This window comes from Rattus norvegicus, chromosome 17 (assembly GCF_021556685.1).
Source record: "Rattus norvegicus strain SHRSP/BbbUtx chromosome 17, alternate assembly SHRSP_T2T, whole genome shotgun sequence".
Lineage (NCBI taxonomy): Eukaryota > Metazoa > Chordata > Mammalia > Rodentia > Muridae > Rattus > Rattus norvegicus.
The window spans coordinates 93,921,855-93,946,404 of record NC_141550.1 but is presented as its reverse complement, the minus strand read 5'-3'; the positions used below and the strand labels follow the sequence as shown (position 1 = coordinate 93,946,404).

The following is a 24,550-nucleotide window of genomic DNA, read 5'->3' as shown; positions in this document are numbered from 1 at the left end:
GCTCAAGTCCAAGTGTATCAATGATCTCCACATAAAACCAGATACACTGAAACTAATAGAAGAGAAAGTAGGGAAGAGCCTCGAACACATGGGCACAGTGAAAAATTTCCTGAACAAAATACCAATAGCTTATGTTCTAATATCAACAATCCACAGATAGAACCTCATCAAACTGCAAAGCTTCTGTAAGGCAAAGGGCACTGTCAATGGGACAAAACAGCAACCAACAGATTGGGAAAAGATCTTTATCAATCCTACATCTAATAGAGGTTTAACATCCAGTATATACAAAGAACTCAAGAAGTTAGACTTGAGAGAACCAATAACCCTATTAAAAATAGAGAACAGAGCTAAATGAAGAATTCTCCACTGAAGAATACTAAATAGCCAAAAAGCACCTAAAGAAATGTTCAACATCCTTAGTCATCAGGGAAATGCAAATCAAAACAACGCTGAAATACCACCTCACACCAGTCAGAATGGCTAAGATCAAAAACTCAGGTGACAGCAGATGCTGGCAAGGATGTGGAGAAAGAGGAACACTCCTCCATTGTTGTTGGTGGGATTGCAAATGGGTATAACCATACTGGAAATCAGTCTGGAGGTTCCTCAGAAAATTGAACATAGTACTACCTGAGACCCCAGCTGTACCACTCCTGGGTATATACCCAAAAGATGTTCTAACATATACAAAGTCACATGTTCTACTATGTTCATAGCAGCCTTATTTATAATAGCCAGAAGCTGGAAAGAACCCAGATGTCCTTCAACAGAGGAATGGATACAGAAAACATGGTACATTTACACAATGGAGTACTATTCAGCTATTAAAAACAGTAAGTACATGGAATTGTTAGGCAAATGGATGGAACTAGAAAATATCATCCTGAGTGAGGTAACCCAATCACAAAAGAACACACATGGTATGCACTCACTGATAAGTGGATATTAGCCCAAAATCTCAGAATACCCAAGATACAATTTACAGACCACATGAAGCTCAAGAAGAAGGAAGAGCAAAGTGTGGATGCTTCAGTGCTTCTTAGAAGGGGAAACAACATACTCACAGGAGAAAATAGGGAGACAAAGTATGAAGCAGAGACTGAAGGAAAGGCTATCCAGAGACTGCCTGACCTGGGGATCCATCCTATACACAGTCACCAAACCCAGACACTATTGTGTATACCAAGAAGTGCTTGCTGACAGGAGCTTGATAGAGCTGTCTCCTGAGAGGCTCTGCTAGAACCTGACAAATACAGATTAAGATAAGATGCTCACAGCCAACCATTGGACTGAGCATGGAGTCCCAATGGAGGAGTTAGAGAAAGAACTGAAGGAGCTGAAGGGATTTGCAACCCTTAGGAAGAACAACAATCAACCAACCAGATCCCCACCTCTCCCCAGATCTCCCAGGGACTAAACCACCAACCAAAGAGTACACATGGAGCGACCCATGGCTCTAGCACATATGTAGCAGAGGATGACCTTGTCGGGCATCAATGGGAGGAGAGCCCCTTGGTCCTTGGAAGGCTTGATGCCCCAGGGTAGGGGAATGCCAGGCCAGGGAGGCAGGAGTGTGTTGGTGTATGTAGGAGCACCCTCATAGAAGCAGGGGGAGGTAGGATGGGATAGGGGTTTCCAGAGGGGAAACCGTGAAAGGAGATACCATTTGAAATGTATATAAATAAAATATGAAATTAAAAAAGAGTTAAAAATAAGCCAGATATAAAAATTTTAATCTAAGCCCTGGAAAATAGCTGCAAAATAACCATGAAGAAGTCAAATCAAGCCTAAAAAGTATGAGGGAAGGACTCAAGTTAAATTTATTTGGTAAGAAAACTACACTCCTGACAGCATGAACACAGTTTTCCATCCTTGTTTTGAAATGCTTTGTCAAAATGCTGAGATACTTACTTGTGGGGAGGGGCTGAGACAGTCACGAAGTATATCCTGATGAGCTGGTTCATGGACTATCTCAAGTATCTGCTTCCTTTCTTGTACAGTGTGGGTTGGTGACAAAATATGTGCTAGCAATCTTCCAAGCTGGACTCGTAAGGTTTCTTTAGAAGACCCCAAAATTTTAGTCCACTGCTGCTTAGAAGTGCCAGTTTTACTTGAACCCTGAGTCAAAATAGGAGTGAATCAAGATTACACTTTAAAAAAACTAAGTATTAGTAGTAGCAGCAGAAGTAGCTTTACTCTGTGTAGAGAGGGTGCCTGTGTGCCACCGCATGGTGTGGAGGTGAAAGGACAACTTTAGGGGTTTAACCTCTTCTTCTACCTTTACACAGGTTCCAGGGATCAAAGTCAGGTGGTTGCCATTTGTGTGGTCCTTCTACACAAGTCCTTCTGAGCAAGCTGGACTGCTCTGGCTCAGACTTCTTAAGCAATAATATTCTAGCCTCATAGAAACCAAAGGAAGATAACAGAACACAATTCCTTCTAGATTTAATATTTAGACACTCATACATATATCCATACAAATGAGAGTTTAAGAGACAGATGTGTGACAATATTCAGAACTTTATATATTTTTGTCACAAATACAAAAAGGTACAGAAGGAGAAGCTAGTATCATGAATCATTCTTCAAAAACCACCAAGGGCTTACAGATTATCAAATAAAAATCAAATCAAAACAATCAGAATAATGGGTAGTAAGTTCACTTTGATTTTACAATATGAAAGACAAGGAACTCATAATAAAAATGAGTCAGTATTACCATAATGAGTACTACAGTTATAAATGTAGAACTATATAGAAATAATCAACAATTTCCCCTAGTTTTTGTTTTAAATGTAACTCTAACATTAGCCTCATCTTGACCAAATCACCTGAATTTAATACTGGAATCAGTATGTATTAGAGCTTAGACGCAATTTTAGAATGACTTTCTAATTACTCCCACTCTTAAGGTCTCTGCTGGACACTAAAATCCAGTTTAGATTCAGAGATTGACAGTGGTGACTCATAGCATTCTAGAATTAGGTTGGCCTTTAGTACTTCTGACGGAGTGAATTGATCAATTTGTTCCCCATAATCAAGTATGAATGACCCAAAGAAACTCCAGTAAGATGATGGGAACTGAAGCCAGACACCATCAATATACTCTATATAATTTTGAAGGCACTGGATATGCTTATAACAAGATCTAAACTTTTTAATAATTCAGAAATGTAGTTATAAATAAAGCCCTTTAAAAACAGGCTATTCATTTACAACCACAGCAATCATCAAAACCCCACTCTTCCCTGATACTATATGAGGTTCTTCATTTTGTAACAGGTTAGTCAAGCAAAATATATCACTGTATTATTAAAGGCCCAAGTTAGGCATAATGCTACACGCCTGCAATGTCAATTAGCATGAGACTGAGAAATGAGAGATAGGAGTTCAAAGTCAACCTAAGCTACCAGTGAGTCCTTACTTCAAAACAATGCCCTGCCCCAACAGAAAAACTAATTCAAATTGATATAAATTTGGAAACTCAGAGTTCAGATATACAGATCTCTACTTCTTTTGTGAAAATGGACATTTCAAGTCATTAATTTACTTACAATAGATATTTTGAAACCATCCAACAGATATGTGAACATTTCTTTTTGGAATGGATTGGATACAGAAGGTTGCTCATAATGCACATCTTCTTCAGAAGTTTCAGTCTGGGACACTGAGGTCTTGCTTTGGGATGTATTTTCTGGAGTTCTCAAAATGTCAATAATATCTGAATTCAACTCTTTGAATTAAAAAAGAATTTAATAAAAATTAGGTAACTCATTGATAGATATTACATATGGTAATGATGCTGGTGAAAATACTCAAGAGGTGGGATAAATAACACTGAAGATATTTGACATAGCCATGGAAAATTATTTTATATTTATCTAAAATTACATATAATTGTATACATTTTAATGAAGTTATCTAATCTAACAATCTAACAAAGACTAATCTAACAAAAATCTGAGTACTAGGCATGAAAAACCATCTTTCAAGTTGGTGGTTAGGGGAGTCCAAGAGACTCTCAAAACAATATAGGTTATTGCTATTGCCCTTGGTTGCCTTCTAAAGACAAGTCCCTATTGCTGAAGATACCATGCACTTTAGACAGAGTTTGGAAGATTCTAGCTGGATCTGACCTACAACTCTCCTTCCTTAGGGCTAGCTTTCATCATGCAGGATGATAGTCAAGTTGCCAAGGAAGGAAAGCAATCCAGCCGAGATGCCTACGAACCACAATGACCAACACAGAAAGATATTCTTAAAGGTGTATCCTGGCAGTAATCAACAGCTGTCTAATGGATATAAGGGCTGCTCAATAGGAAAAAAAGTCATGCCAGGCATTATTTATAAATCTAGTCAACTACCAGTGGCTAGTGATATCATAGATTTTGAATGAGAACCTGCAACTACCATTTTCCTAAACCAGAATAATTTCTGACTGTATTTTAAATACTTATCCTTATACTCACAGAAAAGTATCGCTCTCACCACTCATCAAAGAAGCTTCTATTTTGCAGCAGATAGAGATCATTTCAGAAAGCCACAACTAATCAAAATGCATAGAACAACTGGCCACTCGGTGCCCAGCCCCTAGCGATACATCCACAACTGTATCCCTACATCTAAGAAAACATTGTGGAACTGATGGTAGAAAAACTGTAACAGCCAAAAGACCATGAAGTTTTTGGCAATATTTTGTCTTATATATATGAAAGGGAAGCTGCACCCAAGAAATTTCAACAATATGGTTACTTAAACAAGACCTGAACAATAACAATAGTTGACATGTCCAAGTAGATGGGGAAAATTGCAGAGTCCCACCTCTGTGTTGCAGGCAATTAACAACTGTTGAAGAAGGTAGAATTACCCTTCCCCAGATATGAGCCCTTTAAATGGTTATCCCAAACCAAGTGCTCAGTCCAAAAACATACACGCACGAGCAACACTAAACATATTCAGCAAGTTGCATTTATGTATTTACTCACATAAATTTTTAAAGAAAAAGATGGGCATAAATCTAAGAGGGAACAGCAAGGGGAGACACAGAAAGGGCTAGAGATAGGAAAGAGAGGGAGGAAGTGATATAATTACATTTTAACTGATTTAAAAATTCCTCTGATCAGGTATGGTGGAACATGCCTATATTCCCAGCACTCGGGGGCGTATCTCTGTGAGTGTGAAGACAGCTAGGGATTACAGAGTGACCCTGTCTCACACAAACAAAACTTAAAAAGAAACCTCAAATCTTCTGTATTACTAGCTCAGTTATCATAGTATAAATGTGGCAGATGTATCAATTAAAGCAGATAAAATGTGACAGAAGAGGGAAACAATTTATTTTAAAACAATACAGACATTTAAAAATACTTAAATTATGAAACTATGAAGGTAAAATATGCTAATGAAGATGAAACAGTTAAAACTTGCTAAGACCACAGGACTGGTAAAAATCAACTGAAAGGCCACATGGGTCCTCTGCAAGAACAATGGTCTTAACTCCTGTGCCATCTCTCCAGTCCCCTTGAATAGCTTTCAGAACTCTAATATGTGCTGCAATTTTTTCAGCTTTATTGAGGCCTAACTCTAAGAAATGACATATTATATATAAAGTGTACCACTTGATGGTTTGATATACATATACACAGTCGAATGATAAAATTAGGTAACATTCATAAATCCTCATATAGTTGTGCTTGTGGGGTGTGTGTATGTGTGTATTCTTGTGTGCATGTATGTGCATGTATGTATGTGTGCATGCATATGTATGTATATGTGAATATTATTTATAGTGTATATATAAATGCTTGAATATTAGCTATAGAATTATTTTTTCCTTTGTATACAAGCTTGCTTTGTACACAAGTCTAACCTCAAACTTGTGACCCTATTGCCCTATCCTTCCAAAGCATGCACCCCTGGACACAGCTATAGTGCTTTTGTTGCTGGGGTTAATTTTTGTAGGTCTCTTAATGATTGCTCTAGGTATTAGCTTAACACTGGCTTTGTGGGATAGCATATTAAAACAAGAATGAGATACCTCCATACATCCAGCAGAACAGTGAAAACACAAAATGTAGACAACTCCAGATACTGGAGAAAAATGCAGTAAAACCTGAATTTCACAATGTATTGTGGATATGAGAGCATATAAAACTGTATAGCCACTCAGAAAAGGTTAAAACTGTCAAACACTCCAGGAAATGAGCCTTAAGTGTTTATCCCAGATAATAAAGGCTTATGTTCACACAAAACCCTTTTTGTTTATGTGTAATAACTCTAACTGGAACCAGCTTACATGCCCTTCAACAGATAAGTGGTTAAATAGACTCTGGTACATTCATATCATGGCACTACTGTCCCATAAAACAGACAAAAGCCCAACTGAACAGATTGCTGATACATTCAAGATAAGCATGACAACTCTCTGGAGAATAATACTGAATAAAAATGGCAACAGACTTAACATAGTATTCATATAAGACATTTTTTCCCAAGACAGGGGCTTGCTATGTATTTCTGACTAGCCCAAAACTCACTATGTAGAAAAGGTTGGCCTCAAACTCACAGAGATTTGCCTGCCTCTGCCTCCCCCAACACTGGGATTAAAAGCCTGTACCACTACATCTAGCTATTTTTTTAATGCTGTGTCGTTAGGTTAGTCTGGAATTCTTAGGCTCAGACATCCCTCCTACCTTAGCTTCTGAGTGCTGGGATCACAGGCATGAATCACTTCTTTCTGGCTGCCTTGTAAAACATTTTAGAAATGATAGAAATTCAGAAATGGAGGGTAAATTGGAGGTAAGTAGGGGCTGAAGAGGAAGAAAGTGGGTTTGTTCATAAAAATGCAGCAAGACAACTCATTGTGGGAATGAAAATGTCCTCTTTGACCATATTCATGTCTCCTTCCTGAGAGTGACACTTAGTACAATATCACAAGATTCCAAGGGAAAAACTGCATACCAAGTTGCAGGGTCTCTTTATTATTTCTAGTAACTGCCTATGAATCTATTACTTTGTCAAAAGAAAAGTTGAAAAATATTGTTTTGAAATCAATAGCCAACCCAGACTAGCACTTAACTCATTAAGAAGTTTCTTTTAAAAAGGAAATCTAATCACCTTCATACAACATACTTCCCTGTGACTCAGCACTGAAGGGAGAAGGGTCTGCTACCTTGGTAAATGATCCTGTTCACAGCTAAGATGATGAGCCTCTGCAGCCGCTGGGCGAGCTCTGCCTCTGAGGCCTGGCTGGGGTGCTCCTGGCTCATCCTCCTCTGCATCATAGAGTGCAGCTCATCACTGGCCACCGAGCGCATCTTCATCAGGAGGGACTCTGTCTGAGCCAGGGGGAATTTGCGAGGACCTTCAAGTACACAAATTACCCAATGCCATAGTTAATAATGAGCGATGAACTTATTTTCACTACAATTTTTTTTATTATTGGTCATGAAAAGAAAAACTTTTTATTGCAAAATTAAGTCATATAAAGGAAAAGAGGGCGAGAAATTAGTATTTTTTCTTTCTCCAAAGAAGTGAAACAGTACTTCTGGATTAAAAGTCTAAAGTAACAGGAAAAAGCTAGTAACACAGGAGGATGCTCATCATTAACAAAGTCTTAGTCTTTTCAAAAAAAAAACAAAACAAAACAGCAGATGGTACTAGTGGCTTTGGTATCTGATAGTCCTATTTTCACTGTTTCACTTCCTTGTTCTCCAAGATCAACAGTTTTAAAGAACAAGATATTTTAGTAAAGAAAGATGATAATTCAGTAATAATGGTACTATGTCTGGGTAATTACCATTGAATCTTTACAGTTTGGAAAATTATATGTAGTGACAAATAAGAAATCAGTCAGTGAGAATGAAGAGATCACACAGTAGATACAGGTCCAGTGATTTGCCAGCACAATGATTAGGGGTGGACACATCATTTGGAAAGCATTTCCTGAGATACCCTCCCCCACAGTTGATAAGGCAGAGTGCTGTTCCTGTGCTTACTGCACCTGCTCTGGGGGGTACCACACATGTGGTGCATCCAGGAGAAAGCTGGGGGGAGTCTTGATTTAATGGGCTGAAGAAAGGCATCGGAAGTTGACCATAGGAACCAAAATGACGTCTTGGTAGATGAGGAGTAACAGAACCCTTCACTGGAATTGAACCTTTGTTTTGAATTATGAAAACAAACATCAATTTCTATAAATGCTATTTTTACAAATTACTTGCATCTGACTAAATTATAGCAGGTTTTAATAGTGTTTTTTAGATTGTCCACTAATACGTATTTTTAATCAGTCAATAATTTTGGTGGCTAGAGTCATCTTTAAAGTAAAAAATAAACAAAAAAATCTTGGAGATATTAAAAATAGTATTGCCAGACAATATCCTTAACCATTGAGAGAGATTCACCCTCCTATTATATTATGTATTATCAATTATAATCCAGGGATGGCAAGGTTGTAGACACTGAGTAATACTCTCATTCTATATTTGTAAATATGGAAGTGTGCTCAGTACTCAAGCTTTAAAGTCACGTGGATCTGATACAGTCTTACGTTTCCTTGCCTATATACCAGGAAACAAAGCAGAGCTTACCTCACAGGAAGATAGTTATCATTATCTGATACTACAGTAACATATTTCTTTAAATGATCTTTTATCACTTCCTCCTGTTCTATGGAGATAGGTAAAACAGGAATTTGTACATGGTTGGTACTCAGTAATTATTTGGTGGTTGAATGAATTAATCAACACTGTTTTATGAATTAAGAAGAATAATGGATGAGAAATATAATGCTTATCTCATTCGTCAAAAGAATAATGCATCATTCATGTTGGTATTGTTTTTATTAGTTAAAATACAAATTTCATTTGTGTGCTAATTATACTACTCTATCATCTACGTGTATGAATGATACTTTCCATGAATATATGTCACTTCAAACAATACCCTCTACTTCCTCTATCTTCATGCATTAAAATAATGTGTAGAGTTTTTTTACTTAAAAAACTGAACATTAATGACAAAAGTTAGTAAAGCAAAACAAAAAGCTAGGGAAGAAGATCACAACATACAATACAGGAACTATTAAACACTGTGTTCTTTAATGTAAAAAATGTCTATATGAATTAAAAATAGAAGTGCCTTTATAAACAGTTGGTAGAGTATGATACCATTTAGGTAAAAACATCTCTCCATCACTCTACCCAGCCCCAAGCCCGTGTGTGTGTGTGTGTGTGTGTGTGTGTGTGTGTGTGTGTGTGTGTATCAAAAGACTGAACATGGCCCATTCACTAGGTTGACAGGAACTCAGAACTGTCAAACAGAATGGGACACATGTAAGGCTGAAGGGGGATTAATCTGGAACACAGTAGTGTCTATGTCCTCCAGGAGTTTAAGAATGTAAAACCTAGGTATGATACTGCTGGGAGGAACAAGATTCTATACCATGACATATAGGAAGCTATGCACTACAATTAGAAATGAAAAGGGCATATTTTACCTGGGATAGGAGACAGGTATAATGGGAGAATGGTGCAAGAAGAAAGGCTCTGTCTAGATATTAAACAGGTAAGAATAAATAGGGGCAAGCCACAGGGTAGCCTGGGATGGGACCCTTCTGGTCTCTAGCTGCACCCAGAGCTGGGGGTGTCCCATAACCCTTAGAACAAAACCTGCCCACATAGAGCTGTTCTGCTAGGAGTGATCTCCCTCCTAAGCCCACAGTCCACAGGTGGGAACCCACTTTCTCGCCATTGATTGTCCAAGGAGAGACACTCCTGGAGCACACCAGGCGTGGGGCCACAGAGCAGCCTGGTACAGGAAGGACCCTTCCAGTCTCTATCTGCACCCAAAGCTGGGGCTGTCCCACAGCACTTGGACCTGAATCTGCCCGGAGAGAGCTAGTCCCCCAGGAACCCTCTCACTCCTAAGATCACAGGCTCACAGGTCCACAAGAGGGAAAAGCTCTAGTCAGAAACAGCAACTAACTATTGCTAGATCAACTAACATCAGAGATAACATAGTGGCGAGAGGCAAGCACAAGAACCTAAGCAACAGAAAACAAGACTACTTGGCATCATCAGAACCCAGTTCTCCCACTACAGCAAATACTGGATATCCCAATAAACTGGAAAAGTAAGATTTGGATTTAAAGTTACATCTCATTATGATGACAGAGGTCTTTAAGGACAAAAATAAATCCCTTAAAGAAATACAGGAGAACACAGATAAACAAGTAGAAGCCCTTAAAGTGGAAACACAAAAATCCTTTAAAGAATTACAGGAAAACACAACCACACAGGTGAAGGAATTGAACAAAATCATCTAGGATCAAAAAATAGAAATAGAAACAATAAAGAAAGCAAGAGACAGAAGAGAGAATTTTGGGTGCAAAAGATACCATAGAAAACATTGACAAAACAATCAAAGAAAATGCAAAATGTAAAAAGTTCCTAACCCAAAACATGCAGGAAATCCAGGACACAATGAGAAGACCAAACCTAAGGATAATAGGTATAGAAGAAAGTGAAGACTTCATCTTAAAGGGCCAGTGAATATATTCAACAAAATTATAGAAGAAAACTTCTCTAACCTAAAGAAAGAGATGTCCATAAACATACAAGAAGCATATAGAACTCCAAATAGATTGGACCAGAAGAGAAATTCCTCCCATCACATAATAGTTAAAACACCAAATGCACAAAACAAGAAAGAATATTAAAAGCAGTAAGGGGGAAAGGTCAAGTGACATATAAAGGCAGACCTATCAGAATTACACCAGACTTCTCACCAGAGACTGTGAAAGCCAGAAGATCCTGGACAGATGTCCCACAGACCCTAAGAGAACACAAATGACAGCCCAAGTTACTGTATCCAGCAAAACTCTCAATTAACATAGATGGAGAAACCAAGATATTCCATGACATAACCAAATTTACACAATATCTTTCTACAAATCCAGCCCTACAAAAGATAATAGATGGAAAACTCCAACACAAGGAGAGAAACTACACCGCACAGAAAGCAAGAATATAATTTCCTTGCAATGAAATGAAAAGAGAGACACACAAACATAATTCCACCTCTAACAATGAAAATAACAGGAAGCGACAATCACTATTTTTTAATATCTCTCAACATCAATGGACTCAATTCCCCAATAAAAAAACATAGACTAACATAGACTGGATATGTAAAGAGGACCCAGCATTTTGCTGCATGCAGGAAACACACCTCAGAGACAAAGACAGACACTACTTCAGAGTAAATGGCTGGAAAACAACTTTCTAAGCAAATTGTAGAAGAAGCAAGCTGGAGTTGCCATTCTAATCTCAAATAAAATTGACTTCCAACCAAAAGTCATTAAAAAAGATAAGGAAGGACACTTCATATTCATCAAAGGAAAAAAATCCACCAAGATGAACTCTCAATCCTAAATATCTATTCTCCAAATGCAAGGGCACCTACATTCATGAAAGAAACTTTACTAAAGTTCAAACCATACATTGCACCTCACATGATAATACTAGGAGATTTCAACACTCCATTCTCATCAATGCAAAGATCATGAAACAGTAATTAAACAGAGACATAGAGAAAATAACAGAAGTTATGAATCAATTGGATTTAACAGATATTTATAGAACATTCCATCCTAAATCAAAAGGATATACCTTCATCTCTGCACCTCATGGAACCTTCTCCAAAATTGACCATATAATTAGTCACAAAACAGGCCTCAACTGATACAGGAAGATAGGAATAATCCCATGCGTCCTATCAGATCACCATGCACTAAGACTGGTCTTCAATAACAACAATAATGACACAAAGTCCACATATACATGGAAGTTGAACAATGCTCTACTCAACGACAACTTGGTCAAAGAAGAAATAAAGAAAGAAATTAAAGACTTCTTAGAATTTAATGAAAATAAAGATATAACATTCCCAAACATATGGGACACAATGAAAGTGGTGCTGTGAGGAAAACTCATAGCTCTAAGTGCCTCCAAAAAGAAATTGGAGAGAGCATACACTAACACGTTGAAAGCACATCTGAAATCTCTAGAACAAAAAGAAGTAAATTCACCAAAAAAAAAAAGACAGTAGGAAATAATCAAACTCAGAGCTGAAATCAATCAAGTAGAAACAAAAGAAATATACAAAGAATCAACAAAACCAGGAGCTGGTTCTTTGAGAAAATCAACAAGATAGATAAACCCTTAGCCAGACTAACCAGAGAACAGAGAGTGTATCCAAATTACCAAAATCAGAAATGAAAAGGGAGACATAACAACATCTGAGGAAATTCAAAAGATTATCAGATCCTATTACAAAAGCCTATATTCAACAAAACTTAAAAATCTGGTGGAAACTGACAATTTTCTAGACAGTTAGTAGGCACCCAAGTTAAAATCAGCATCAGATAAACCATCTAAACAATCCCATAACCCCTAAAGAAATAGAAGCAGTCATTAAGTTTCCCAACCAAAAAAAAAAAAAAAAAAAAAAAGCCCAGGACCAGATGGGTTTAGTGCAGAATTCTATCAGACCGTCAAAGAAGACATAATACCAATACTCTTCAAACTATTCTACAAAATAGAAACAGAAGGACCCAAATTCGTTCTTTGAAGGCACAGTTACACTTAAACTTAAACCACACAAAGACCATACAAGAAAGAGAACTTCAGACCAATTTCCCTCATGAATATCAATGCAAAAATATTCAATAAAATTCTTGCAAACTGAATCCAAGAACACATCTAAATGATCATTCAGAAATGATCAAGTAGACTTCATCCCAGGGATATAAAGAAGGTGCAATATATGGAAATCCATCAACATAATCCACTATATAAACAAACTCAAAGAAAAAACTACATGATCATTTCATTAGATGCTGAGAAAGCATTTGACAAAATCCAACACCCCATCATGATAGATGTCTTGGAAATATCAGGAATTCAAGGACCATATCTAAACATAGTAAAAGCAATATACAGCCAACCAGAAGCCAACATCAAACTAAATGGAGAGAAACTTGAAGCAATCCCACTAAAATCAGGTAATAGACAAGGCTGCCCACTCTCTCCCTACTTATTCAGTGTAATACTTAAAGTCATAGCCAGAGCAATTAGACAACAAAAAGAGGTCAAAGGGATAAAATTTGAAAAGGAAGAAGTCAAAATATCAGTATTTGCAGATGATATGATAGTACACTTAAATGACCCCAAAAATTCCACCAGAGAACTACTAAGCCTGATAACTTCAGCAAAGTGGCTGGATATAAAATTAACTCAAACAAATATATATTTGAGTATATATACTCAAATATATAAACAAGTATATACAAAATATACTCAAAGGATAAACAGGCTGAGAAAAAAATTAGGGAAATGATACCCTTAACAATAGCCACAAGTAATATAAAATACCTTGATGTGACTCTAACCAAGCAAGTGAAAGATCTGTATGACAAGAACTTCAAGTCTCTGAAGAAAGAAATTGAAGAAAATCTGAGAAGATGGAAAGATCTCCCATGCTCATGGAATGGCAGAATTAATATTGTAAAAATGGCCATCTTGCCCAAAGCAATCTGCAGATTCAATGCAACCCCCATCAAAATTCCAACTCAATTCTTCATAGAATTAGAAAAAGCAATTTGCAAATTCGTTTGGAAAAGCAAAAAACCCAGGACAGTAAAAACTATCCTCAACAATAAAAGAGCTTCTGGGGGAATCACCATCTCTAACCTCGAGCTATATTACATAGCAATGGTGATAAAAACTGCATGGTATTGGTACAGAGACAGGCAGGTAGATGAATGGAATAGAACTGAAGACCCAGAAATGAAACCACACACCTTTGACAAAGGAGTTATCCAATTTAAAAAAGATAGCACCAATGGAAGGAGAAGCCCTTGGTCCTGCCCAGGCTGGACCCCCCAGTGTAGGGAAATGGGGGGGAGGGGGAGTAGTTGGGGAGGGGAACACTCTTAAAGAAGAAGGGGAGGGGGATAAGATAAGAGGCTTATATCCGGGAAACTGGGAAAGGGAATAACATTTGAAATGAAAATAAAAAACTATCCAACAGCAACAACAACAAAAAAAGAGAACACTTTCAACAAATGGTGCTGGTTCAACTGGAGGTCAGCATGTAGAAGAATGCAAATTGACCCATTCTTATCTCCTTGTACAAAGCTCAAGTTCAAGTGGATCAAAAACCTCCAAATAAAAACAGATACATTGAAACCAATAAAAGAGAAAGTGGAGGAGAGTCTTGAACACAAAGGCACAAGGGAAAATTTCCTGAACAGAATACCAATGGCTTATACTCTAAGGTCAAGAATCGAAAAATGGGACCTCATAAAATTGCAAAGTTTCTGTAAGGCAAAGGACAATGTCAATAGGGCAAAACAGCAACCAACAGATTGGGGAAAGGTCTTTACCAATCCTACATATGATAGAGGGCCAATATCTAATATATATGAAGAACTCAAGAAGTTAAGATTCCAGAGAATCAAATAACCGTATTAAAAAATGGGGTACAGAGCTAAACAAAGAATTCTCAACTGAGGAATACCACATGGTTGATAAGCACCAAAAGGAATGTTCAACATCCTTAGTCATCAGGGAAATGCAAATCAAAACAACCCTGAAATACCACCTCATACCAGTCAGAATGGCTAAGATAAAAAACTCAGGTGACAGCAGATGCTGGCAAGGATGTGGAGAAATAGGATAGTACTACCTGAGGACCCAGCTATACCTCTCTTGGGCATATACCCAAAAGATGCTCCAACATACAACAAGGACACATGGTCCACTATGTTCACAGCAGCCTTATTTATAATAGCCAGAAGCTGGAAAGAACCCAGATGTCCTTCAACAGAGGAATGGATATAGAAAATGTGGTACATTTACCCAATGGAATACTGTAGGGAGTCATTCTGAGCTATACAGTCACAAAGGATGTGGGGAGCAGGTGGGGCGGCAGTCCCAAGATGGCTCCCGGGACTGCAGCTAAGTCTCATGACTAGCACCTGACTTCCTCACACACCTGAAACTAGCCATGTCCATTGTGAGAGCAGTGCAGGCGCACCATGACACAAGATCAGGCCATGTGACGTGGACCTATGAACTGAGACTACGCAGTCTGGACTGAGGAGGCAGAGTTGAAGGAGGATATAAGGGACTGTGCCTAGGGGCTGGAGGGAGAAAGAGAAGAAAAGAGAGAATGCTGTTTGCATGCAGAAAGAAAGGTTCCTGAATAAACTACTTTGAGAAGAACGCTGTGGTGTCCCTCCTTTCTGCGGGACGGAGACGGAGGCGACAGAATACTACTCAGCTATTAAAAACAATAAGTACATGAAATTGTTAGGCAAATGGATGGAACTAGAAAATATCATCCTGAGTGAGGTAACACAATCACAAAAGAACACACATTGTAAACACTCACTGATAAGTGGATATTAGCCCAAAAGCTTGGAATACCTAAGAAAAAAATTCACAGATAATATGAAATTCAAAAAAAAAAAAACAAAAACAAAACAAAAAAAGCAAAAAAAAAAAACAAATAAAAAAACCAAAAAAAAATATGAAATTCAAGAAGAAGGAAAAACAAAATATGGATGCTTCATTCCTTCTTAGAAGGAAGAACAAAATTCTCAGGTGAGGATATACAGGGACAAAGAGTGGAGCAGGAAATGAAGAAAAGGCCATCCAGAGACTGCCTCACCTGGGGATCCATCCCATATTCAGCCACAAAACCCAGTCACTATTGCTAATGCCAAGAAGTGTTTGCTGACAGGAGTCAGATATGGGTGTCCCCTGAAATGCTCTGGCAGAGCCCTACTTGATGAGGATGCTTGCAGCTAACCATTGAACTGAACAAGGGGACCCCAGTGGAGAAGTTAGAGAAAAGACTGAAGGAGCTGAAGGGGTTTGCAACATCATAGGAAGAACAATATCAACCAACCAGACCCCACCAGAGCTCCCAGGGACAAAACCACCAACCAATGAGTACACATGCAGGGACCCATGGCTCTAGCCACATATGTAGAAGAGGATGTCCAGCGTCAATAGGAGGAAAAGCCCTTGGTCCTGTGAAGGCTCATTTCCCCAGTGTGGGGGAATGCCAGGGCATTGAGGTGGGACTGGGTGGGTGGGAGTGGGAGCTTCCTCATAGAAGCAGGGTAAAGGAGGAAGGGGTATGGGAGAGGGGGGATAGGGGATAACATTTGAAATGTAAATACATAAAATATCCAAGAAAAATAAAATTAAAAAAAAGAATACATAGGGGCCATAAGTTTGGTTACTTGGGTGTTTTATAAGTTGCTTTAGGGTAACTTTAACATATTATTATAAACATATTTAGAAGTATTTTCTATGGATGGGCTTTAAATTCTTGCATAACATTGAACACACACACAAAGAAAATTAGTACAAGGAAAGAAAGGTTTGGACTTAAAGGCCTCTACAACTATGAGAATAAATACAGGAAATATACTTAGTACTCTTTCTACATACTTCCCAGCATGTGCACAATAGTTGCTACAGATACTGAGCTGTATTAACATTAAATTCTTGCCCATACTTATGTACATCCACTGTATTTAGACAAAGAAACATACGTGTATATACTATGTGTACATGAACACAGATCCTAGGTTTGTAGTGTTTTTATTTCTATTTTATGTTTCTATAAAAGCAATAGCATGTTTTGTGGAAAATGTATCAGCATTTATTACTTGATGATACATACAAATTCGCAGTAAGCTCCAATACCATGTGCATTTTGCCTGTCTACAAGCTATCACAGTCTACCTTGATTGCTGCCACAGCTCCTACATGGGTTCTGCACTTTGGTTTCTTCAAGTTCATATTCCCCACAGAAGTCAGGGTTCTCTCTTTACAACAGATATCTATCTGATCATATCATGCATCCCCTGGAAACTTTGATGATTTCCGTTAGGATAAAACGTGAACATGGTCTATGTAGACTCTGCTGGTACAATGGTTTCTGCTGGAGGAAAATTTCCTCAGATTTTATAATTCCATTTTTTTTAAACCAAGAACAATGTTTTAATTCCTTAGTTTCTGGAGACAAGAGATTCAGTATGCTAGACCAGGCTGACCTCAAACTCCCGAAACATACTTGCCTTTGTTCCCCCAGTACACATGCCTCTATGCTCAGCAATAAAAATATTTTTAATATAAATGGCATCAGAATACAGGAATTTATAGATAGCTTCAATTTATAATTATGAAAGTGCCATTTTGGTACTCACCAGCAATGCTTCTCCTCTTCTGAGGCACTGAATGGTGGTAGGCAGAAGGCGACTGCACTGCATCTAAGGGACTTTCAGAGTCGTGATTGGCTGTGCTCCTTATAAATTCCAAAGCAGCCTGGAGAACTTTAAGCTGGAGGGCCAAAGCCATATCTAAACCCAAAAGAGAGTAAAACATTTTCAAGCTATCATAATTGTTTAACTCTTTTAACTAAATTTATTTAATATATTATCTAGCATCTAAGATATATAATCTAATATCCAAACTATAATATTAAATATTAAGTGTAAAGGACTTAGACATAAGTTAAAACTGTTTCAACAACATGGGCTAGTGATGTTAGTATTTCTAAGCTATATTTAAAAATAATGTTGAAATAAATTCCCATATGGTCACTACAAATTTTTTGATATTTTTTGAGACATATTTCCTGAAGCCCAAGTTGCCCTTTAACTTGTTATGTAGTCAAAGATGACCTTGAACTTCTGATCATCCTGCCTCCACCTCTTGAATATGTATCACCATACTTAGCTTCCAAACTAAAAATTTGAATAGAAAAATAATAGATCATAAATTTATTTTACTTTAAATAATTATTTAAAAACCAATAATTTTATGTAAAGCAAAAGCTTCAATAATCCACATGCTTTTATGTTTCACAGTCACTTTAGTATTTTCCACTAAAGAAAATTAAAGATCATTACTCTTCAACATAAGCCTTTGCATCCTACTTGGTAAAAAAAACAAAATTACTAATTTCTACCAGTAATGTATTACCAGCTACTAATTACATCAAGTCATCAATCACTCTATTTTCAACAATTGAAAGGTTGCTTTTAATGCCAATTAATACCAACACATAATTAAATTAAACCTTCAGTAAGAGTTATAAGAAAAATTCCATAAAAATTCATTCTTACTTTGTGTCCTCTTATTTTTGCTATTATGAAGATATCCAAGAAGTACAATGAGGTCTTCGATAACTCTAAAATACTGTGAGCCCGAAGAACTGCAAGCGTGGATTGTAACCGCTATGAAAAGTTGCTGTATATCGCATGCGAGCAATCTGAATTCATTCAAAGGAATGCTAAAGTGAGGCCAAAACAAGAGATATTATAAGCAAAACAGCCAAAAAATTAAGACAAAGAACTGATTAAATTCTATGCTACCAACATGTATTGATTTTATAATTGCTCATGTTTACTCTATATAGCAAACAATATACCCTGCCCACCAGGAATGTAAGTAAGACATGTTGACTTCTGTTGTAAATACAGTCGTGTAGAGAAAAAGACGGGTTAAGAGAGCAACATAGACAACAGATAGAGATGAACACAAGATACTAAGAGAACACTCACACAGGTTTAGTCTACATGAAGGGTGAAGGATAGCGTGTAGCAACAAGATACTAAGGGATAGTGAATTTGAAAGAATTCATTAACCTCTCTGCAGCTCAGCTATATAATGAGAGTTACTTTAGGGATTATAAGCTTGAACTTATATTAAAGTTAAATTAAGGATAAGCTTGAATGTATATTAATTGCTTTTAAGCACACAATGAATATGAATCAGTCACTCTGACCATAAGTTTAACCTTGACGATCTACTCAGGTGTATGGTACCAGGCCCAAATATTTTTCTTTCTTTTTTTTTTTATTGGATAATTTTTATTTACATTTCAAATGTTATCCCCTTTCCCGGTTTCCTATAAACCTCCTATTCACTCCTCATCCCCCTTCTTCTATGAGAGTGTTCCCCCTCCCCAAACACCCACCCCTTCCCGCCTCCCTGCCCTGACATCCCCCTATACTGGGATGGGGGGTGGTGGATCCAGCCTTGGCAGGCCCAAGGCAGGCCCAAATATTTTTCTATATTTAGTTTTTTCAAATTATGTAAGGGTTAGAAATATAACTTTCATAGGGTCAATTAATACAGTGCCACACAGGGTCTATCAGTATAACTTATTTTTAGGAAAAACTCCTTTCAGAACAACCTAGGGGTACCTTCCCAGTTTTACCAATTTTATGCACTGCACTGAAATCAAGTCTATGTCCTGAGTTAACATAATACCTTATGTTTCTAGTTTTCATAAGCATGAGCACATGAACCCTACAAACAATAAGTGCCTAATTAGAGCTGAACTTAGTGAGTATAAGGAGTCTATCTTTGCCCCAGACAATCACTGGGTACAGATATGCTCTTTACTCTGCAAAAATATAAACAACATTTAATATTTTGGCATACAAAAAGATGGTACATCTTAAGATTCACATTTTAATAGTATGCTAGTAAAAATTGGTAAACTACACATCAGATGTGAAGACAACAAAAGTACAAAATCTAATTAAAAATGTACTTTTCAAAGCTCTTAACTCAAGTGGTAGTTATCCCTTTGCCAGTGGTCTTTTGAGTATTAGAGATTAATTTGTATTAGCAGTGCTACTATATTCTCTACTGTTATAAACTCATCGTGGAGGCAGTGATACACCAGCAAGTGAGCTCACTGAGATGCTACAGAGTCCTCTGCTGTTCCTGAGCTCCTTATAGATCAGTGAGTAGCCCTATCTAATCTCTTCCTGGTGGAGCTTTAACTCCAGAGTCAACTGTGGAAGCTGGATAAAAATATCAGAGAGTAGCCTTATTGTCTTCAATTCTAAGTACCCCAAAATGGGTCATACAAGCATCCTATTCTTAACCAAACATTATTCAAAGTGAAGAAAACACATGCCACCTCCAAGTCAATTTAATTTTGTGGGAAAGAAATTCATTGAAAGCATTACAAAAAAAACTCAACTCTTTAAGGTAACATATTGACTATTTCTCCTTCTAATAATCTTATCAGATGTAATTTTAATTAACGGTTTAAAACTTACTTCTTTTCTAATCCATTCAGGGCTGCTACTGTATTACATAACACATAGAGCAGTCCATTGTCTAGCAGCATGTCTGCTACCTTGGAACAAGAGTTTAAAACTTGCAGAAGAAGTAAAAGAGAATTGTGCAAGAGTATATTGTCATAGAGAGAGGTCTCTATTAGTCCCAGAATTGGAATGACAGACCACTTCTGGAACAGTTCCATGTGTTTCATTTCATCCAGATCAAATCTATAATAAGACACAGTAAAAAGCATGTTAGGAGCAGTCAGTCAGAAACTGGGAATAAATGCTTGATACCACAAGCTGTTTTTAAAATCTGACATTGAAACTATCAAAAGAAAGTGTTGAGAATAAGAATTCTTAACTAAAAAAATATTATGGTCGGGAAACCAGGAAAAGGAATGACATTTGAAATATAAATCAAAAATATTCAATAAAAAGTGACATTTGTAAATTATTTTTTTTCTTAAAAGACAGCACATATATATGTTTACATCTCAGGTAATCAATTAAAGTTCTATTCTGGAATTCTTTCTCTCTTTTTCATTGTAACCTAAAACATTAAAAGATAAGTCAAAATCTAAGATAAATGCATAAACACTCAGGTGAAATACATATACAATTTCATAACTTCAGTTGACTCATTTGAAATCATCCATTGGCAATCTTGTGTCCAAAGAATGCCTGCAGTGTGGGACTATAACAAGTGTAAAGGAAAATTATTAGTTTACAAACTACCTTAGTGACAGTAAGCTAGTAAAGATAGCTATCAGAAATGAACAAATCTCTCACTCCTGACCTAAAACTACTTGCCTCTCTCTGTAGTGCATCAGCTTAAGTCTTTTATAGATACAAGCACACAGAAGGTCCTGGATTTCATCACCAGCAATACACACACATACATAAAATGACCACAGTAAATAATTTAAGTCCACAAAGGTCTGAATTGCTCTACCACACCAAAGATGTATATATTTTTCTGTATCAAACAGAAAAATAATTCTGTCAAACTGTTAATTTCAGTAAATTTTTCTTTTATCTTTGCACATATTTTAATCCTTAAGTATTATTCCAAAGTCAAATCTAAGTGAACAGTACATCTAGGAATCCCAAGGGAGGGCTCTGAGGGACTGAGGAAGCCTTTTACGGGTCACAAAGACTATGTTACTGAGATTACAGGGGTCACTTTTCTTTCATGTAGCTTTCTGTTAGTACTATATGTCAAATCTTCTTTGTCACTTTCATTTTCTACTGCAGTTGTTTTCAGTTTCTAATTAGTGAATAAAATAAAGGAAGAAGTAATAATAGAACATCATATATAAAATAACAAATCAATTTCCCCAGGAAATGATTTATAGCAAACCTTTTTTGAGACCCAAAATAATCACTAAATTTTATACTTAAGACAAAGGATCTTAATTACGGTATAGAGAACTCACTCTTCATCCAGGCCAAATGGCCGACCAAAGAACATTTCAATGAAGCACTCCAACAACTCCTGAGTTCCCCTGTGAAGATACAACTGGTTGGCTAGTAAGGAAAAGCCACGGTTCTTCAGAAACTTGTCCTTTTGTTCCTTTGATGCTCTATTAATGTATGCTTGTAACAGCTAAAGAAAAAAATGAGACCACTTAGATGTTAACATTTAATATATATAATTCAAATTGTATATAATTCTTACATTTGTAAGCTATTACCTATTATTCATATACACAGTCATATACAGAGAAAGCTAAAAACCGTGCCACTTGCATAGAGAAATTAACTGGCAACTCTGTGATGCTAGTGGTGATTCTTTCTTGGGGATTTCTTATGGATTCATTTCTTGGGGGTGTACTGAAGCTAAGCTTAGTAGACTGCCATGATTGAGTGTAAGTAAAATGTTATGCCTAATTTAAAGGGAAAGAAACCAGTGTACTGCTATTTTTCTTTAGATCTGTGCACGCACACGTGCACACATACACACACACATACACACACACATACACACACACACACACACACACACACACACACACACACACACTATAGACCTCTTGAGAGACCTTCCTGAGAGATCCTGAGCACAAGTCAAATTTCCACCATTTTTAAACTTCTTTCGTTTTCTTCCTTTTCTCCTTCCTTTCCCCTTTTAAAAAAACATAAATACCAGAAACTAGATATACATATTCACAGAATTTTTTTACATTTATTCATTTATTTTGTGTAGGGGGTGTAGGGGCAGCTGTCACAGTGCACATGTGGAAGTCAGAGGACAACATGCATGACTTGGTTCACTCCTACTGTGCAGGCCCTAGGGATCAAACTCAAGTTGTTGGTCTTGACAGTAAATGTCTTTTACCCACTAAGTCACCTTGCTAGCCCTTATTTTCTAACTTATTAAATGCAACACATGTAAAACTCAATTAATTTTTTCTAAACCTCCTATTCCCATATTTTTAAAATTTAGATTGACCGTAAAACCGTCCCTCTATTACTGATCCCCATACATAAATATAAAGGCACATCTCCTTCAAAAATCTCAAACTTGTGTTCTCTGGTTTGCATACGTCTAGGTCATGAGCTCCTGAGTTCACTGCTGTACTGAAAGGTTTGCAATTCACTGCCACAGCTGTTTCTTCTCTGGAGGACTGTGCTGTTCTGCAGTCAACCTTGTCCTTCTCCCTCCCTTTCAGTCAGTCCTCACAGTGGAGACAGAGGAGTCTCTCCAAATACAAATCTATTTACTTCCCTCCTTAAAGACCTAGCAAAGTTTACAACAAATCATTGATTGATTCCTTCCTCCCTTTCTCCTAAGAGTGACTACTTTCCCCGTGCTCCCATTCTGTTTTATCAGCACTGCCACTGCACATGGCACACTTCATTACAGAATTCCTGACATCATACTTAGTGGGGTCAGTGACTTTCTTCTAGTACAAATAAATGCACTGAATATAGGATCTTATATTATTCTCCCTTTATATTCTCCACAGCAGTTTTATACTGGAACTACAAGAAACTAAACAATTCCTACATCCATATGAACTAAGGAAAATGAGAATCTTTAAAAGAGCATTTCAATATTTGTTTTCTGAAGGAAGCATACTGAGCACTCACTTATTTGACAGTGAACTTACTATGTACAACATATGGACAAATGTAGATGGCTGTAGTTTAAAACCACATTAGAGATTAAGAACAAGTGTACAAATAAATTTAAAAAGATAAAAATGGTGACATATAGATGAATATATACATATATGAATAAAGAGGATGGTTAAAGGAAGTAATCTGAGATGGTAGTCGGGGAAGGCCTCTTTAAAAAGAAGATAACTGAGCTGAGACTTAGCTGAGACTTAAATGTTCATATTACACTGCAGGAAAGAATTCCAATAAACTACATGATTCTTATAATTTTTGTAAAATAGACTTACTGCTAATATATATGTATGTTTATTGGTAAATCGATTGATATAAATAAATGTATGAGAAAGACAAGATTAAATTGAATACTACACACAAAATGCCAGTGTGAAATAACAAAACTATATATAGAGTGCTACTAAATAAATTTTTATTTTATTTTATATGGGTGTCTTATTTGCATATATGTGTATACACCATGTTCCAGGTGCCTGCAGAGGCCAGGAAAGGGTAGCAAATACCCTAGAACTGGAATTACAGATGATTGTGACCACTATATGGGTCCTGAGAAATGAACTTGGGTCCCCTATCAAAGCAGCCCAGAGCTCTTAACCACTAAGCCATCTCTCCAACCCCAATAATTCACTATTATTAATATAAAATAAGCTTTAAGTCTTAACATATACTAAGCAATTTAAATTAATACACATACATTTCTGATGAAACATTACTTATATAGTTTTTGCCCTTACTTTAATTACTCCTTGCTGGATAGCAGGTGATGGGTGGTTAACAAGGACTAGAAGAATATCTGCTTGAATAATCCTGTCCATCACATCTTCAAGCATAGCATCAGGCAGAACAAGAAGAACCCCACTTAGGAGTTCATAAAATCCACAGCAGATAGGTATCAAACAGTCTTCAATGGCACTGTGACAGAAACCAGAAAAGTCTTAACTAACACAGCATCAGAAAGAAGCCCCAGGAACTGCAATGAGTAGCAACTTTAACATGGCAAAACAAATGCTCAGAAGGTTTAAAAGTGTTTCCTAACTTAAGCATGATTAACAAACTTGCCTTTTAAGATAGAGGCTTTTCCAGCAGACAGTATACTAAAATGCAGTAGTCACTACCACATATGCTACTTAAACTATTTAAAGTTAAAAACTCCAAGTTCTGCACAACTCCAGGGTAAGTCAACAGTCCAGCATGGAAGGAAGAGGAGCTTATGATTCTTCATCCCTAACTAAGCATCTA

At 37.0% G+C, this 24,550-nt stretch overlaps 1 protein-coding gene across 3 annotated transcripts in view; it reads right to left on the bottom strand.

Annotated features, from left to right (window-relative positions):
- Positions 1-24,550, bottom strand: part of Lyst (lysosomal trafficking regulator) — a 196,021-nt gene that overhangs the window by 69,974 nt on the left and 101,497 nt on the right. For 2 of the 3 annotated variants that reach the window (NM_053518.2, XM_087591610.1), the window contains 8 exon segments: positions 1,915-2,121; positions 3,558-3,736; positions 7,175-7,366; positions 17,294-17,446; positions 18,215-18,381; positions 20,168-20,398; positions 21,610-21,779; positions 24,046-24,223. In NM_053518.2, the coding sequence (NP_445970.2) occupies positions 1,915-2,121; positions 3,558-3,736; positions 7,175-7,366; positions 17,294-17,446; positions 18,215-18,381; positions 20,168-20,398; positions 21,610-21,779; positions 24,046-24,223 (1,477 nt within the window). 3 annotated transcript variants of the gene reach the window in all.